This window comes from Myxine glutinosa, chromosome 11 (genome assembly GCF_964187855.1).
Source record: "Myxine glutinosa chromosome 11, kmMyxGlut1.1, whole genome shotgun sequence".
Taxonomy (NCBI): Eukaryota; Metazoa; Chordata; class Myxini; order Myxiniformes; family Myxinidae; genus Myxine; species Myxine glutinosa.
The window spans coordinates 23,819,509-23,838,718 of NC_136271.1; the positions used below are offsets into that span (position 1 = coordinate 23,819,509).

The window sequence follows — 19,210 nt, forward strand, 5'->3', positions numbered from 1 at the left end:
TTCCTGAACCATGTAGAGCAGAGGGTTTTAATTTAGTCTCCACACTGATTTACATGGAAATGTGTTGTGGGGCAGATATGATGGGCCAAATTCCTGTGGCAGTTTGTTCTTACAAAAATCTACACTGGCTAAAGTAGATTAAGTTTATGTGGATTTTTATTTTATACATCGCTTTATGGCGAGACGGTCCCACCCTGTGTCTAAAAGCTGCCATCCCTTTGACCTTTAATCTTCCACCCTCATCTCTTTTTAGCCTTTTGGGTGGGAAAAGCCAGCCAGCTCCACCATCACAACTGATCCTACAGCACCAGAAGCAGTGCAGTGCAGATCAGAGAAGGGTCCACCTCACCCCTAGACTAGGCCCAAGTCCTGATGAGCGATTGCAGAATGGCACATTACGTCACAGCAGAAAGTGGGGACCAAAGATGAAAGTGCATACTCTGGGCGAAAGGGAGGAGATACCCAAGAGCCACAGTGCTGAAGGCTGCACAATTCTACAGGCCTGCCGTGCAAGCACCATGCCCCCACCTGCCAGCCACACCTTTTCTCCCAGGTCAGACAGCAGCTGCAAGAATGTACCTGAGCTGCCCCCTGCAACCCTCTCGCATCAAATTTGTCACGCTGGCACAGCTCAGTTATCTAGCGACTTGTCCGTCACCTGGAATGACTGGAGCCCCCAATAAAGCAGCATGGGGTATTCAAATATTCCAATTTGTGGTTTCATAGGCATGTATGTGCAGTAGTGGGTAAGGAGTCGCTGTTGTACCATTTATTGTTATTGCTTCTTTTGTTTCCCATCCCTCATTTGCTTACATATACCTGGTTTCTGTGTAAATTTGAGTCATCGTGGTATTTAGCATAGCTCAGAGTTGATTGGTGGCTGCAGTTAAAGCCAAAGACTGCCACACTCTGCCCAATTATGACGAGGCGCGTGGTGCATCATTAGCGTGGCGTTCGGCGGATGCGATGCTTCAATCAGTACAATATCATGACCGGAGACTTTATCCGGCTAAGGGTCTTCAAATCTGTTGACCATTATGGTTGTATTTTGACACCAGCAATGACCAGATGACCACAATCCTTCACGACCTTATTTTCTACTTGTTCAACATTTCAGCAAACAACTTAAAAGATTCAACTTACCACTTTTCGTGTACCACAAGCAGAAAGAGGAAAAGAGAAAACCACTTTTTCTGAAGTAATGAGCTGTGGCAAGCAGCTTTGATCATAAGCAAGATGCACAGCAGCTAGGTTTAGACGAGGCACAGTGCTGTTGGCCCAGACTTCAATTTGCATGTATCCACCAGGAGCGCAAACTAACAGACAAAATATCAGTGCATTTCAATGCAATTTTTAAGAATCGAAATGCAACTTTCATGACCATGCAAGGCAATTTAAAGGTCAATGACTCCCAGCCCACACAAAAAAAATAAACCCACCGGATGTTTGAAAAGCACAGGTAACCATGTATTCCCAACTTGCTCCGTGGCTGTTATTGAGGTAGACAACGAATGTATGGACTGTGGTGCCATTGGGAAGAAACTAGAGGAAAGAAGAAATGCACCAGACTTTCACATGGAATTTTCAGGTTAGTCTTCAAGTGATCTGCACAGAAGTTTAAAACAGTGAGGTCACTCACATTGACAATTGATAGATATCTTTTATCTCTAATTTTACTGTACAGCAGCAAAGCTAGCAGGCAAATCTTATCAGCAAATTAAGTCAACCATGCCCGATATATGATTGGGTAAAAACATGGAGCCAACTATCCGTATTTTTTTGTGGGGGGTGGGAGGGGAGGAGAGGGGCAGCCTTGGAGAGAAATACATGGGAGGTGGATCTATGGGTGGCGATAGTAAAATAAAGCTACCAGGCGCAGCCTTTTAATCCTCTTATAAACAGTTTGAATTTGAATTGGTAATTTGTGGACACTGCATACATATGTAGTGATTGAGGGTCTCATCAAAAGGAGAATGTGCAGTTGGTGTTTGTACATTGCTAACACTGCAACAGCCTTTCTCCCCTCCCAAAACTTTTCATTTTTTAAATAATCGTCCTCGCCATCCACGGATTCAAATATTTGAGGCCAGAGATCAATTTACTCATGTTAATGTACATAGTCATGAGGAGCCAAATGGCTTCCTGTGTTGAAGTTCTTTGTTATCAATTCTGATGTTACCAGTTATGAGCCTATTTACAAGTTGTGCACAACTTGCTTCTTCAGATACTTTCCAATGGAAATTTCACATCAGGCCAACGAAGAACCACCTTTAGAGGCCATTTTTTCCCCACAGAGCAGGGGTTGGCCTTTTTTGGGCACCATGGTCCCCTTTTTGAAGCAATGTTTTATGGCCGGATGCCCTTCCTGCCATCAACCCTGTTAGTCGCCTCTTGCAACACACAGGGAATTACCAGTGAACTGGTACTCAATTTACCGACCTCTGAAGGATGACAGGCTGAGTCAACCCCCCTGGTGTTAATTCAGCGATCGACCGGGATTTGAACCCAGGATCCTCGGATCCCAAGCCAGCACCCTAACCGCTAAGCCAACACCAGGCTAAAGGCCAATGCTAAAGCAATTTTTGAGAAAAGTAACGAAACTGATGAAAATTTAAATATGTACAATACCAAGGAGTCATTTATTCAGATAATTTAATTCACAAATGTTTCAGAACTCAAGTTTAAACTCAGGTGAGGGTAATAAGTCACCTGTGCAATATTAAACTCTGCATTGGGTGCTGCCGTGATAATGGTCAAGTTGTCTTTCCGTTCCAAGCTGTATCCCATTCCTGCCAACTCCAGCACCGGTCTCCCTCTCACGGTAATCTCAAACCCGGCAATCGCTGCAGTCGCAAGCTCCAAACGCATCGCATCGGTTGTGCAAACAACCTGTCCCGATGCTTCCACTATACAAGGGCACAAAAGTTATTGAAACGACAGATCACAAAGTTGATTCTGCCAAATATAAAGTACTTACATGTTGGGAAAGTAGAAATTTCTACTTCACAAGGACAGGCTAAGCTTTTCTGCACAATATGAGGTTGTACATCTTTCAAATACAACAACAGTTCCATGATCCAGGTCACACCACGCTCACTCCCAGCTTGGCATCCCTGCAAAGAACAATTTGATCGGTGTCAAAAATGCTGCAAACCATTCAAAATAGTTTTAGCCAACTTCTGCAACTTGGACAGCATCCGTGTAGCTTTCCACTCAGAAATGCACCAAAAACTTAAGGTTAGCACCAAAGTCAAATACTCAAAATGTGAACCACACCTGTCGCAAGAGAAGAGGGGATTTCTTGGAAACCTCAATAATAGTAACTTGTTCCTGGTCCCTTTGCTCTGCCCTAACACGAACCAAGACCTGGGCCAGCTCTCCCAACTGGAATGCTTGACCGTTGAACGACAAGTTTTGAAGAGCTTCCGAATAACTTTCTGACATTATTGCCTCAATATGGGTTTCATTGCAAGCAATAAAATCTGAGGAAGGTTGGAAAAGCAAAAATGGAAATGTTACATTTATGAACAAACCCAGTTACTATAATACTCAGGCCTTCAAGGTGAGTCTTTAGGCCCATTCACACTTTTGCAGAAAACATTCCCCATTCTTTATTTTTCCAACAGGGAATATGCCAACAGTACTTTCCAAACCATCTCAGGGTCTACAGAAAGTTGAAATCACTTTTGATATTTGAAGGTCTGGCATCGAACCATACGTGTACATGACTGACACCTGCAAAGAACCTACTTCATAATTTAACTATAGTACCCAAAAGATAATTTAGCACAGGTCGTTTATTCCTGATACCTGAAACACCCTGCAAACTATGCCTACAGGAAAAAAAAAAAAAAAAAGACGAATAAAGAAATTGCAAAGGTTTAGAAAGACTGGAAAGTGAAGGCAGGAAAAATAAATAAATAAAAATAGGGCTTCAGCCAACATTGTACAACATGGTCAAGGATGGTTGGGGGTGCCTATTAGTAATTTTTTTTTTAACTTGCAGAAGCATAATTAGCAGGTTAAGCTACACGTCACCTTTGGCAGGAAGGGAACAAACAACTTTATGATCCTCAACTACTCCAAAGTCATTTGACAAGGTAACAGTGAATGTGGTCACTGCAGTACCATTTGGTAGAACCTGGATAGAAAAAAAAAAAAAAAAAAAAAAATTGAATCAATTGTGTACATTAATGTTTCATTCTTTAAAACAGCCTTTAAATATCCAAACAGTACAATGAGCTACTCACTTTGACGTCATTCAGAGCGGCATCAGGTGTGGCCATCACAATAGTAGACCCTTCCTGCTCCAAAACTTCATAACCCATCCTAGCTAATTTGGTCACTGGGTGGCCTCCGATAGTCATGGAAAAGCCAACAACATCCACAGTTGCCAAACTCAAAAATAGCGTTTCTTCAGAACACAAAATCCTTCCAGGTTCTAGGAAAAAAAAAAATCATTACAAGCTCTCGTTCATCTCAACTTCAAAAACAACTCAGTTATGGTGCAACATACATACCACAGCAAGGGAAGATGCAGGTCATGTTCCCCATAAAGTCAAAGGACACGTTGTTTTCATTTCTAACCCGTAGCACTATGTTGGCCCAGTATGTTCTGGAGCTTTCAGTCTGATCCTGAAGGACACAAAATTGAACAGTAAAACTTTAATTAGTTCCACTAGAAATGGTACAAGTTCATACTTTGAGATCCCATTAAAAGGAATAATCAACCAAAGTGATAACGATGACTCACCAGCACAGCCACAGCAGTTCCCACAACATTGGCCTCCACATACACAGTGAAAGCTCCTGGAATAGAAGTCCTCACAACAACACACTTGTAATCAGAATTGGATGCAACTGCCAAGCAATCGGAAGAATGTCCATTCACCTTCATCTCAATCATTTCAATCCGAGTGCCAAACACAGGACCAAAGTTAGCAGCCATCCTCTGGGTCTTCACGTCACAGGCAACTGGAAAACGGTTTGAGCACAAAATCGATTGTAAACAAATGCACTGAACAGGCCAGAATGTCATTTATACTTGGTAATGGTAATTCTGCATCATTCTGCAAGTTCACCACACCAGGAACTTGGTGCACACTTACATGTTGGAGCATCTCCAAGGTGATGCTCACATGGGCATGAAAGACTCATGTACATTATAGGCCACAAGTGTTTGCAAGATTCCAGCTCCAGGTCAAACCCATACGCCACACCTTGTTCATTTCCAAATTGGCAGTTCTGGAAGCAAACCATGTGGTTATTAAAGACCAATCCATGCTTAAAGGGAGAAAGATGGCAGTATTCATACCAAGGCTAGAATGCAAAATCGAGTTACAACCTAATCTGCTGCAGTTGGTTTGACACTGGGTCCCTCAAGTATTACAAAGCAGACTTCGTTGTAAAGAAATAATTATTTTATTTCAGATGTTGCTTTTAGTTTCAAGAAATAAAAAATTGGGCAACCATTACAAGTTATAACTAGAACGGGCACTCGGTAGAGCGCATACCTTCGCCGCAGCTACTGTTCTGTACTTGGCATGGGAGTGCAGGGAACAGAACAGTGAACAGTTTGGTGCTGATTTCATGCAAATCGGATAAGAATTGACCGAGTTATGACAAAAAACGCACATTTTGCAAGGTCGTGACCCCCCTGACCTTTGACCCCCAACCGCTAACAAGGGTAATGTCTTCACTGGGTCATGTCGTATATCACAAGATCGGGCATTGAATTCTGAACATTTTGGCATTAGTTGCATGCCAATTGGATAAAAATTGACCGCGCTATGGTAAAAATACGATTTTGACCTTTTTGTGACCTTGACCTTTGACCCGATTGCTCCCAAAATCTAATCAAATGTGTCCCGTATAATAACCAATCATCCCACCAAATTTCATGCAATTCGGTTGAATACTTTTTGAGTTATGCGAATAACATACACACACACACACACAGACATACAAATAAATACACAGCGATCAAAACATAACCTTCCGCTTTTGCGAAGGTAATGAAAGTACAGTCACAAGCCCTGGCATTCACGGGGGGATGCGTTGCTGCAAAATGCCACGAAAGGGGGAAAAATAAATAAACACCAAATGTGGGGGCATCGTTTCAATGGGAAAGGGGGTGGGGAGGGGAAAGGTTCCTGACAATTCATGATTCACAAAGGAAAAAAAAAAAAAAAAAAAAAATCCTGTGACAAACTGCAAATACGTGAAGCACAGGGCCATGAATGTCAAAGGTCAAAAAACAAAACAAAAAGAATGTCGAAATCAAGTCGTTAAGCACATATAGCAGCTTTATCAATGTCGTGTGCAAGATTCATTTAGAACTGTGCACAGCTGGTGGGAAATAGTTTATGCACAACTGGAAGTGGTTTTATAGGTGACGTGATGTATGCTAGATGCTTAGAAGAATCACGTGCACAGCTGGTGGGAGATTTTTTTTTATTGTGCCTCCGAAAAAACAAAAAAAAAACCCCCACAAATACACAGTGCATAGGGCCACAAATGTAGAAGCAGTTCACATTTTATTAATAGCAAATGTCAGGGTCCAACTGTACATCACAAGAGCATCAAATTACATGATGCTTGTACCAAGTTTGATTTAAATCCCTTCAGCTGTTTTTACCCAATATGACCTAACCTTTGATCCTTTGATTTTTTCTATACAGTGCTTAGAGACAGTGCAAAATTTTGGTTTTTCCAAGATGGTGGCCGAACCACGTGACCTATGACGTCATAATTATCATTAAAAAAATTTATACAGGTTGAGTTGCACCTATGGTGAAAATTTCCTGTCAATCGGACCAATGGCTGCAGAGAAAATCATATTTGTTCTGTGCGGACAAAGACAAACGGCCTCAAATGCAAGGGTAAAAAAAAAAAAAAGCATGTATAATCGATATTTTGAAACCTCCAAATGCACGGTCCAGACCCAAGAGCTCAAATGAGGTAACATCCAGCATGTGTTGTGATTATGATGTTTAACTTCTCATTATTATATTTTTTTTAATTAGCATTAAATTTATCACCACACCATGAAAGGTATCATGATGTGTACACTTGATTTTAGTCATTATCGTCCCGGCTCCTAAACGCCAGTATAAACTCCGTATCCATTCAGGGGCTCTAATGGGAAGCCATGGCTGCCTTCACAAAATAAGGGATTTAAATATTTGCTGTATAATAGTGCATATTTTACACTTGCATAAACTGCATGCATCACCATAATCCAGCAAATTAAATTGCAAAACAGCCACAATGCAAACTTTAGGAATCGACATACCTTGCGTGATAGCAGAGAAGATCTCTTGGAGGCTTCAAGAACCAGTTGATGGCCTTGATCATCCAACTCTCTCAAGGACATCATGACATCTTTCAGAACCTCCTGCTGAAGTGCCCAACCATTGATAGTTATGTTGAGCAGAGATGTGGAGCAGTCATTCGGCAAAACCACCACCAAATGAGTAGAGTTGCATCGAAGAATATCTGGAATGTATTTTGACAATTGTTGCATGTTCCAAATACTACTTTTGCTCATCAATACAAGTTGCTTGCAAAGTCAAAACATTTAGTAGCGGTTTTGGCACAGTCATTGAAAATAATTCCCAATTAAATTTTTGGATCAACTGCTACAACCCACAGCTTCATTTTAGAAATAAACTACACAAAACGAAACTTCATATTCCAAGTTTAAAGGTCCACAGACACGGAATCTCACTCAAAATGCATTTGATGTCATCCAAATGTCTTTTTATGGTGAATTCAAATATGGCATTGATTTTTTGTTATATTCACTCTGAAACATTAAAAATGAAAGAAAACCGAACCACTTGGGAACGCCCCTAAAAATTCTGCCCCATACCTCAAAGCCGATGACGTAATCCATGTGACGTCACCTCCAGAACGCAGCTCGCTCGCAAGCATGCTCCACGTGCATTTGCTTGATACAAATCACTTATTTTAACTCTAATTTACACTCTGTTTCCACTTTTAGTGAGAAGTAGGGGTCTGTGAAACCATTCATAAACTTTATTTGGTGCAAATCGGATAATTTTTAGCCGAGTTACCTCAGACCGTGAGTTGTTAATTATTGAATTCACCCATAGTTGAATACGTGCAGGCCGCTCCACGGAGCGACCTTGCGGGCTTATCAACGAGGCGAGGCGTGACACTTCTCAGCATACCTCAGATCAAGATCAAGCAAATCAAAAGTAGAGTACGTACAAATTACACGGAACGGATCGCGGGCCGAAGCATAGCGAATCGAGATGGCATGGACTTCGTTCTGGAGATGTCACCGGTCACGTGACCTGCGGTTCGCTGAACTCCACTTTTTTGAGGGGTGGGGCATAGCAAGTTGTGGAAACCACTACAAATGTTCAAAATATTGGTCTAATTATCCCATTGTTGATTTAAAAAAAGAAACGGGTGATTTCTTCACTAGGAAGGTCAAGTTAATATATAAATAACCAGAAACTTTTGAATTACATGAGACCTTTAAACACATTTGCAGCATAAATCCAGAAAAGGACATTTGGTAAAACCAACATGCCAAATGCATCATTTTATTTGGTGTCTGATGGACAAAAACTTTAAGTCATACCATTTGATGCAGAATTACAGTTCACCAAGTAGTCTTCCTTGACACCATAGGCATTCCTGAGAAGTGTTGTAAAAGAGCGACTCGTAGTCCCATTTGGAAAGATCTGAGGAAATGTGCCACAGTGCAAATTTCAAATAGTTTTACCAAAACAAAATGCAACCTAAAGAATCAGGTTGCATATGGTATGCAATTTGGTTGGAGTAGTTATTATAAATATGCAACAGCTCCTCGACAAGTAAAAAAGAAAAATTCGGTCACATGTCACCCAACTAAACCAGCACAATTTTTAATGCATTTATGACAAAACATCCCTGGTGTTGATAAAATCCCTGGTGTTGGGCTAGCGGCTAGGGTGCCGGCTTAGGATCCCAGGATCCTGGGTTCGAATCCCGGTCGATCGCTGAATTAACGCCAGGGGGGTTGACTCAGCCTGTCATCCTTCCGAGGTCGGCTAATTGAGTACCAGTTCACTGGTAATTCCCTGTTTGTCGCTAAAGGTGGCAAAAAGGGTTGGCGTCAGGAAGGGCATCCGGCCATAAAACATTGCTTCAAAAAGGGGACCGAAAAACAACAACAACCACGGTTCCCGAAAAAGGCCAACCCCCGCTTGCGGGGAAAAATGGCCTCTAAAGGTTTGTTTTATGACAAAACAAAATATTCAGCAAAACATTATCCAGTAATGTTTCGATTTTTGAACACAATGCATTCATGAAAAGTATTCTTACAATTTAAAATTCATAAATTGGGAGTGATTTTCCCATATATTTAATGACAGTGAGGGGGGGGGGGGGGTGGGGGATGCATTTCACCACAAAATTTAATATCAAAATGATAGTGTAACACAAATGTCACTTTAAAGCTATGCTATGTTCTTAAAATATGTAAACTACCCGTCACTCGCACCAAAGTCCCCATCGTGGAACTTTCATCCTCAACGCACCTCAAGACCAAAAAGGCTTTTGGCTTTTTCTTTAATCACCATCGTGTTAAAGGAGCAGTTTTAATATTTGGCTTTCAATCCAAAAACTCACGAAACATTCCATATTTTCCATTGAGCTACACGTCTTGGTGATTTTCACTACATTAGAAGGTGCAACACCTTGATCACATGCCATGATCTTTGTTGTTGCGTACTGTAATAAGCATTGCATTTGCAAGACAAAAGTGACGTGCAACATCCATAAGGCAGGAACCAGCATCAAACCTTCGAATTAGTAATTTACTTTCAAACAATAGACATTCCTATCTGTTTCCATTCATCACTCCTTCAAGCACTAGTCTTCCTTTTAGGCACCATCATTATGGATGAATACAGTACAGTACCCTATTGCAATGCAAAATAATGTGTACATAAAATGTACTTCAACACTGCACTCCAGCACAAACATGACAGCCACATAGGAGAGAATGAGGGAAGAATCTGACATCTTAGACATAAGCGAATGATGGTGGCATCTTGTGGCAACAAGTGGTTATTTTAAGTTACACAATCTAAAATTTTGATCAAAAGATCATGAGGCCACGTTTTGAATAGTTAACTGAAGATGAGCAAGACTTCATAATGTCAGCATTTGAGGTCGTAAATAAAATTATTGGTGTCAAAAAATGTAGTTCGCAAGGTTGAAAGTTTGTAAGGCGGAATATTACTTTATAACTAGTCACGGAAGAAAAAAAAAAAAAAATCCCTTTGTAGGAAGAAAGTGCATCATTGACATCAAAAGTCAGTGTGATTTTAATTTTGAGCAGAAAAGGTTAGCTTTTCGGAATACCCTCCACAAGAATAGGAAAACCAAATATCTACAAGGCAACTTTACTTTCAGAGAATACTTCAACAACAAGGCACTTGGAAACGTTTCCCTTTCCATTCAATGAAGTTGAACAGTCTGGTTAAACTGAATAAAGCATCACAACACTTGTAACATTTGAGCTATACTGGGATTTGCCATCACTTGCCTGCAGTTTGTTGAAAGCTGCATCAGGCATCGACACAACAATGGAAGAATCCCCTTTCTGCAGCAGTCTATAACCCATCCCAGCCAATTCATCCACAGACCATCCTCCAACAGTAATGGCAAAATTGGCAACATCAGCAGTCACCAATTCCAGAAGCAAGGCTTCTTCAAAGCACAACACCCTGCCAGATTCTGCAAATGCCACATGGGCAAGAGATCATTTAGCATCTCACCTTTCAATGTTCCGATTACAGCCAACAAAATGTGAAAAACCTGAATCATTGCAAAAAAGTTTTACATGAGCTCAAATATACTACACTGGCATTCTGAGCAAGGTACATACTTTGGTAAGGAAAAGTGCAGGAAATATTTTTTGTGAAGACAAAATGAACTTCCTTCTCATTCTTCACATCCACCATCACTTGAGCCCAGTAGGTCCTGCTGTCGTTGGTTTGGCTCTGCATAATAAGAGTATCCACAAGATAGAGGTCAAGGCTCAGATAAGCAAGATGAAAGCTCAGATCAAAATTCAACAGGATGTAAAAGAACAAGACAATAGTTTTAAAGCAGAAACAAGGTTTGAAAAGCAAAGCCCAGAAATGAATGAAACCATGGTAATGTGCCCTTGACAAGTGACTAGGGGAGTAAGAGTGGGAGGAGTAAACACCACTGGACCAACTTAGAAGCTATTCCAGCCAAAAAGAAAAAAAAATGAAAAATGGACAAATGGAGAGATGCAAGCAAAGTTGTCTTACCACCACAGCCACTTCAGTACCCACAGCAAAGGCCTCCACAAAGACATTAAAAACTCCCATCTGAGAGGTTGGGATAATGCCAAACTTGTAATCTGTGGCAAGGTCAGCTGCCAAGCCAAGCAGAGACATGTTATTGAGTTGCACCTGGAGAAGCTCTACCTGAGACCCGAGTACAGGGCCAAAGGTTGCAGTCAGCACAAGACTTTCTGAATGACACTGTGCATCTGTTTAGGGATGGGGAGGTGGGGGCAAGGAATCTAAAGTTGGTAGTGGATCTTGGGCATGCAAATATTGTACTACTTTATGTTAAGTCTACCTCTCAACCCTATCACATGTAAGCAGACAATCGAGACCATATTTGAGTAGTTTTGTAGTTAATTTAAAAGCAGTTCCAAATTTTTGTAGAGTAAATGCTTAAATATCATGGGGGTTACATTCCTGGAAAATGCCACGATGGCTAAAATCAAGAGCCTATGGATAAAGTGGTGGGGGGGGGGGGGGGGGGGGTGAGAATGAGGTTATGTTCCTGGGCTTAGAAATAGAGGAAAGTGGGTGGCAACTATTATAAAAAATAAAAAAATACAATTGAAACAAGAAAAAGAGCAATCAGATTGCAAACCCTCACCAGGATTGATTTTCAGTTTCAAATCTATTGTGTTAAATCAAATATGGCGGCCGAACCACGTGCCCGATGACGTCATTGTTTTTTTTTCGAAACCAATTTATTCCTAGATTATGCTCAAGAAATTTCATCTTGATCGGATAAAGGTGCAAAGTTTTTTGGTTTTTCCAAGAAGGCAGCCGAACCATGTGACCCATGACGTCATGACAGACAAACAGACAAAGACTCAAATGCAATACCCTCTCCTCTGGCGAGGGTAATAAACATGCAAAAAATAAATACAAAGCAAGTTAACACTGAAACTAGAAGGGTACTCGGCAGGAGCGCATACCTCCACCAGACTGAACAGTTTACGTTTTCTATCCACCAATGGGCCAGATATGGATCAAGACCTGAACCAAAAGCAAATCTGCTTGGTCTTGTCACTTACCCAACTCATCCACACCTTTGATATCATGCTACATATCGTTTTGGCCCCATCACTAAATGGTGAAGAATCACTAATTAAAAACAAAAACAAAAGTCTGATCCGAATCTTCATGAAAATCGAATCATTTCGTTCTTGTCACACCTAACCTGTCCACGATGGTTCATCTGAATAAATCCACAACTGAGATATCTTAATCACAGACAACAAAGAGGCGTGAAAACCTAAATCCACTTTTAGTGGCGGATGTAATGAACACGTAAATAAAATATAAAAACAAAAAGATTTGCCTTTTAAATCTATTCCAAAACAGGGTAATTTTTACAAAACTCAGGTAAAAATATTATACACACTACCATAAATATTGTTGCGAATATGGAATTTGGCCTCCATATCCGCTTGTAAATATTCCCCTATTTTCTCCAATACTCCCCAACTTTCCCCAATCCCCCATTCCCTAGTCCCATTGCATGTAAATAACAATCAGTAGAGCCGACCTTCCCCTTATTCCCCCATTAAATGTCGTGCCCAGGTCCACCGCACCACACGTAGACAACTTTCGGACATCTTCCTAGTTATTCTTAATCTATGTCAGTTAAGGCCTCGTTTCCATTAATTATGACTCTTCGTTGCACCAGAATGTGATTATATGGCATCAGTAGTGAGTTTAGGACCTTTCCCATACCTCCTCCCATCTTCTTCCCCAAACAACAACAATAACAACAACTACAACAACAATTACAACAACAACAGAGGAGATGGCGGCGGAGCGGGGGAGGATGCGTCCTCACACCGGCTCGATTAGCGCCATTGACCACGCGCTCCACGGGGTTACCCCGAAGGGGCTGGCTGTCAGCTCCTCGTCAGGGGCGGAGCCAGTAACCCCCCCACGCACCCAATGAGAAGCAACGTGCCGATTCCATCTGGGGCGGAGCTAACGAGCCGAGGGCGTGTCACTCCCCGCCGGATATACGTGGCCCCGCGCCGGATGTGACGTCAGATGCGCCCCGAGCTTGGAGAAGAAAAGCCACCTGCGAGCGCTGAGTCAGATGCGCCCCCAGCTTGAGCAGACAAGACGCCATCCGAGCGCTGCGACCTCCCCGCATCTCTGGACCGGACCGAGTCGATTCTGACCTTTGAGCCCAGGAGGACCTGGAGCCATCGATCCTGCCTTTCCTAGCCATCAAACCCCCGTGTGAGTCACCGGTGTCCCGTGTGTCTGTCGTCTGTCCGGGGTTAATATAAGAGTGTGTCTAAGTGCCTGTCTTCCTGTAATATACCTCTAGCCCCTGTAATCTAACCTTTTCCGTACGAATATACTTGAGAATCGAAACATTGGTGTCGTATTGTGTTATTGTAATCCAGCCGGGTGTCTTCTTTTTCTTATTGAGCCAGCGTGGCGCGGCTTCGTCAACGTCGAGTATAGTCGGGTAATTTGTGCGGACACGACGGCCATTCCGCTCGGCCCACTTTAACATCAAAGTCGTATCTGTAACAATTGGTGTCGAGGAGTGGAATTCGAACCCGGGACTAAATTAGTTAGGCCCAAATTTTGGGAGGGAAAATCGATTCGGAGCGCGTTTCCCGCGCGAAATTATAACGGCGAAATTTCAATTTGTTTTACGAAAATAAAAAAAAATAAAAACCGAGTTTTGAAAGTCGCGCTATGGCGGATCAAGACGGCTGGGGTCCGGTAAAGGAGAGTGAGGTAGGGTCGATCCAGGACCAAATTGAGGGACAAGAGGAGAGCGAAGCAGTGAGGGCGGCAGGTTCGCAAAATAGCGCCGTCACGCACGAAGTAGCGGGCGCGCAAAAAGGCGCCTCGCACGAGCGTGCGGTAGCCGAGCCGGCTGTATCAGCGGGCTTTAACATGCAGCCGATTGACATGCAGGCCCTCATTGCGCAGTTACAGGCAGCTGTACAGATGAGTATGGGGAGCCAAATTGAGCGATTGGGTGAGCGGTTGGGGAACCGGATGGATGCTCAGGGTGAGCGATTGGGAAACCAAATTGAAGAAATAACGAACCGAATGAGGGCTCGGAGTGAGCGATTGGAGGGCCAACTGGGGGTAATGAGGGACGAAGCGAGGGGTACCGGAGAGGGGTTAGACAACGGGATAAAGGAGGTGAAAAATGGGTTAATGGGGGTAGAAAATAGAATGGCTGCCCAGGAGAATCAGATAGAGGGAGTGAAAAATGGGGTAGAGGGAGAGGAGATTAGAAGAGGTGTGAGTGAGGAGGTCGGAGGAGTGCGCGAGGAGGTGAGGCACTGTAAGGAGCACATGGAGAAGGAGGTGAGAAAGGGGACTGTAAAGTTACAAGGGGGCATAGAGGACCTGACGCAGGAGGTGGAGCAGCTGACGGTGGGACAGACGGAGTTAGTGGAGCAGGTTCAAAGGAACACTGCGGTATTAGGAGGTTTAAAAGCGACACAAAACGACATAAAAAACGACTTAATAGCGACAAAGAGGGAATGTCAGATGGTACGTGAGGGACTGACAACGAGGTTGGACGAGGTGATAGAGGTAATGGAGACGAAGGACCGGCAGGTGAGGACGCACCTGGAAACGGTCAAGGTAGCCTTGGAGGACGAGCTTGAGGAGACGTACCGGGGAATAAAAGAGGTGAAGCACAAATTAGAAGAAGTGGAAGGAGGGGTGAGCGAAATTAAGAAGCGACGGAGAGAGGATAAGAAAGAGATAAAAGAGGAGATAAAAGAATTGGTCCAAAGTCTGTGTTTGGATCGTGATGATGTGCTCATTAACCGGATGAGGGATTCGCAGGTGATGGAGGAGAAGCGAAGAGGAAGAGGACCCGGTGTAAGTGGTGACCAATATGGTCGTGCGTATGATGCGCCAGGGGATTTAAGAAGCTTGGGGGTCGAGATAGACCCGGGTGTTCGTGAGAGGCCACTGGTGAAGTGTGCGACTGGTCTGGTGTGCGAAAGAGGAGGTGTGCAAGAAAGTCCGACTCTGGGGTGTGTGAGGAAAAAGTGCGTGCCAAGGAGTGAGGGTGCTGGCGAGAGTGAGTCGGTCGTAGCGCGTGTGCGAGGGAGCACATGGGAGCGCGGTGTGGTGAGTGTTACAGAGGGTGTGACGGGAGAGTGTGCGCAAGAGTGTGCGCGAGGAAGGTGTGTGACGGACAGGTGCATGAGGAAAGAGTGCGCTGTCAGAAGTAAGGAAGAGTGTCCACCTGTGGTGAGTGTTACAGAGGGTGTAACGGGAGAGTGTGCGCGAGAAAGGTGTGTGACCGACAGGTGCATGAGGAAAGAGTGCGCTGTCAGAAGTAAGGAAGAGTGTCCACCTGTGGTGAGTGTTACAGAGGGTGTAACGGGAGAGTGTGCGCGAGAAAGGTGTGTGACGGACAGGTGCATGGGGAAAGAGTGTGCTGTCAAGAGTAAGGGTGAGTGCGCTGTCAGGAATGGAGGTGAAAGTAGTGAGAGTGACATGGAGCGTGAGTTAGTTGTGACAGGTGAGCGAGGATGTACACCTGGAATGGAAGGATGCACACCTGGAATGGTAGAGCGTGAGTGGGAATGCACGCTGGAGTTGGTGGTGAGGCACGTGGTTGGGTGTGCGAATGAGAGCACACCTGTGATTGTCACAGAGGAGGTGACTGAGGAGGGGGCGCGAAGAGGTGTTTTGGTGAGGTGTGCGAGCAACGAATGTGTGCCAAGGTGTTCGGTGGTCAGGTGTGTGACCAAGGCTGTGAGTGGAATGAGTGTACCTGGGTGTGTAAGGAAAGGTACGAGGAGCATGGGCACGGCTGGATGTGTGAGCAAGGAACGGGCTGCGGGATGTAAGCATGCAGGTGAAGCATCGACGTTAGACGGGATAGAGTTTAGAACGACTTATAGCCGAATCGGGCCCTCGGTGCGTGCTGGGCCTCGCTTTGAACGGCCGCGTCCGTGCTCCACTAGGCGGAGCTGGCAGCCCGATAGAAAGGGTCGTCATGGCGACCACTTTTTGGTGAGACGTGCCGGCAGGTCTAGATCGGGGCATTGGATGGTTCCACGCCGAGGTGGTGTGTGGGATCTCGGGCCGGGTAAACCTCCTTCCCTGCACCGAGTGCCGGATGTATCCAGCCGCTGGCACAAAACAACCAGCATCCATTGCTTGGCTTTACGAAGCCGGGCTTTGGACAGGGATTGGCGCACCGAGAGGTATTAGTGAGTCGACTGGGTGATGAGGTTAGTGTTTTGGCCCCAAAATTAGAGAAAAACAAAATTTGATGATTGGCAAGGGATTGGCAGTAGTGATTGGCAGATGATGGGCAGTGATTGGCAAATTTTTAATTTGTTGCAATTTGATGTGCGAAATTGGTAGTGAGAGACCCCCGATGTGGTGGGATGGCAAATCCACCATCCTTCCCATGTGTGGGGCAAAGGAGCAATAGATTATGGGGTGATGGCAGTGAAAACTAGCCCGGGTGGGTTAGGTTATATTGTAGGGATCTAGAAGAGATTGACATTAGGTGACGTTAAGTTTAGTTAGTGACTGATACCTGTAGTGGGGACGCAGGTAGATTAGTATGGATGATAATGACGTGGGAGCGCAATAGTTTAAAGGGACGACTGGGAAGCGCAAGTTTCAGAAGGGAGTAGTTAGCTGAGATGATGCCGTGTGTGTGAGAATTGAACAGGTGTGATTGCACAGGTGTGCAACTGGACAGGTGTGTGGAGCAGTGTATGAGTAGTGAGTGTGTGGATCAGCGCGAATGCGCTTGGGGAGAGAAGGGTGCAGGTGGCACCAGGTGTGAGAGCACAGGTGTGCAGGTACAGGTGTGTGGAGAGAGTTGGAGTGAGTGGTACGGAGTGGTGTGCATGGTGCGAAGGTGTGGATGGGGGAAGAGTAGACCCCTTTCACGAGTACCCGGGGCGGGTAGTGTAAGTGTTAGGTAGAGGGTGCAGGTAAATTGTGGTTGGATATTGGCATTTGTGGTGCGGTTGCAGAATGGTGTTGTGAATGGGTGCATTAGTGTTGTGGAAATGGCTGGGCGTGTAGCCTGTTAGTGTGTGTAGTTGGTTGGGCACTCCACCACTGTGAGGATGTCGGCCAGGTGAGGCCGCAGGTGGGCTCTGGGAGCCGGTAGTTGTGAGTGGGTGCCTGAGGATCCCGGGTGTGGATCGGGCAGCCCAGTGCCAGAGAGGGCACGGAGTGGGGAGAGAGCCAGAGGGCCTTCCCCAGGTAGTTAGGTTAGGGTGAGGAGCAGGTAAGCTCGGAGGCAACTGCAGTGGTGGAGGTGTGCAGGTGGGTAGACCCACTGGGAGAGGTACACGCCGCAGCCCAGAAATTGTGCGAGGGCACCGGGAGATGAATCGGGGGAGTGAGACCCCAAATTGAAGAGCACCACAGTTTGGCCAATGGGAATTGGTTTTTAGAACCCATAGTGTAAGAGGGCCAATGGTTTGGCCGGAGAAAGACCCCGGGTAGTGTAAAGTTGTTAAAGTCATTTAGGAAATAGTTAGGATTGATGAACCTGTCGCACCATACGCAGCCACTTACCTGTGGTGATGATGATGACTCCACACCTGTGTTTTCTTTGTTTGTGTTGCAGAAATGAGAATTGCTGTTGGATTTGTGAGACGCATCACGACGTGGATGAGACATTGGGGTGATTCCATCTCTCCCTCCCTAGGAGGGACTGATGATGAATTGGTGATGGCAAATTTTGATGTTGAGTTGGAAATGGCAAATTTTGATGAGAGTTGAAAATGGCAAATTTGATTGGTTAGGAGGGAGAGAAGACGAATTTGGTATATGGGAGGAACGGGGAAGACAGTAGGGATGTTTGTGGATTTGTAAAGTAGATGTTTATGGGTAGTGTTGTGTTTTGTTGATACAGTAAGGGGTAAGGGAGGGGCCATGTAGGTTACCTGGTGGGGGGGGCGTACGGTAGGAACGTACCTGTCTCACCTGGTTCCCATGTGCCCCCAGTGTGCATCACCTTGCATTGCGTGCACTTTTGCGCCCTTACCACCTTGCTCACTTGTCTTGTTTTTGTCTCCCACCTCCGAGGATCTGGCTTTGGGGTAGAGAGAGAGGAGAGAGAGGTGCTGGCGACGCAGTTGTGGGCCTGCACTTTCGCTGCTTGCTGCCGGGATCGATACACCATATGGACCGCAATGTTTGTGGCCACCCACGATGGACCGCAGTTCGTTTGCGGCCAAGCACCACCCGGGGATGGACCTATGGGTCAACGTGGCACCTATGCCATAAAGGTGAACCACTGTTAACTAACACCAAGTGCACCACAAGAAGAGCAAGAGACACCTGCAGGGTTAGGGGTTGTCGAATTTATTTTTATTCCAATGAACAATGGTGACTGCACCGATTGGTGGTGGGGTGGTGCTTTTGATGCTCGGGAAGGGTGCTCTGCACGTTATTAAAGGCCGTCGGCCACAGAGCACTCGTGGGTTGGTGTATCGATGTTGGCAAGCGCGCTCTCTCTATGCATAACATCTGCATGTGTTCCTCCAAAAACAGGTCCTGGATCGTAGTGTAGATATCAGCGTAATCTTGTAAATAATGCTCCCTACCGGCTGTATGTTTAGTTTGAGGATTCTTTCCGGATTCGGTTATCCTGTGGGTGTGTTTCTGTGAGGAGAAGGGTGCAACGTCGCAGGGGGACATATTTACTCATTTGTGAATATCTGTAAAACTGTCGCACTCAGGGTAGAGTTAATAGTAGAGGGAACTACATTGCGTGCCACACTAAAGTAGGTAAAAATTTATCGGGTCGGGACGCCCCGAGGGTAGAGAAGGGTGCAATGTTGCGAATATGGAATTTGGCCTCCATATCCGCTTGTAAATATTCCCCTATTTTCTCCAATACTCCCCAA

The 19,210-nt window shown here is 44.8% G+C and overlaps 1 protein-coding gene across 1 annotated transcript in view; it reads right to left on the reverse strand.

Annotated features, from left to right (window-relative positions):
• LOC137436492 (uncharacterized) overlaps nt 1–19,210 on the reverse strand; it is a 45,523-nt gene that overhangs the window by 4,385 nt on the left and 21,928 nt on the right. The window contains exons 12-26 of the mRNA XM_068130334.2: nt 11,322–11,545; nt 10,910–11,024; nt 10,568–10,758; nt 8,615–8,717; nt 7,295–7,497; nt 5,109–5,244; nt 4,754–4,974; nt 4,521–4,635; nt 4,251–4,441; nt 4,039–4,141; nt 3,277–3,482; nt 2,978–3,113; nt 2,710–2,906; nt 1,440–1,542; nt 1,144–1,316 (exon numbers count right to left, since the gene is read on the reverse strand). Coding sequence (XP_067986435.2) covers nt 1,144–1,316; nt 1,440–1,542; nt 2,710–2,906; nt 2,978–3,113; nt 3,277–3,482; nt 4,039–4,141; nt 4,251–4,441; nt 4,521–4,635; nt 4,754–4,974; nt 5,109–5,244; nt 7,295–7,497; nt 8,615–8,717; nt 10,568–10,758; nt 10,910–11,024; nt 11,322–11,545 — 2,417 coding nt within the window. The remainder of the gene's footprint in view (nt 1–1,143; nt 1,317–1,439; nt 1,543–2,709; nt 2,907–2,977; nt 3,114–3,276; nt 3,483–4,038; nt 4,142–4,250; nt 4,442–4,520; nt 4,636–4,753; nt 4,975–5,108; nt 5,245–7,294; nt 7,498–8,614; nt 8,718–10,567; nt 10,759–10,909; nt 11,025–11,321; nt 11,546–19,210) is intronic.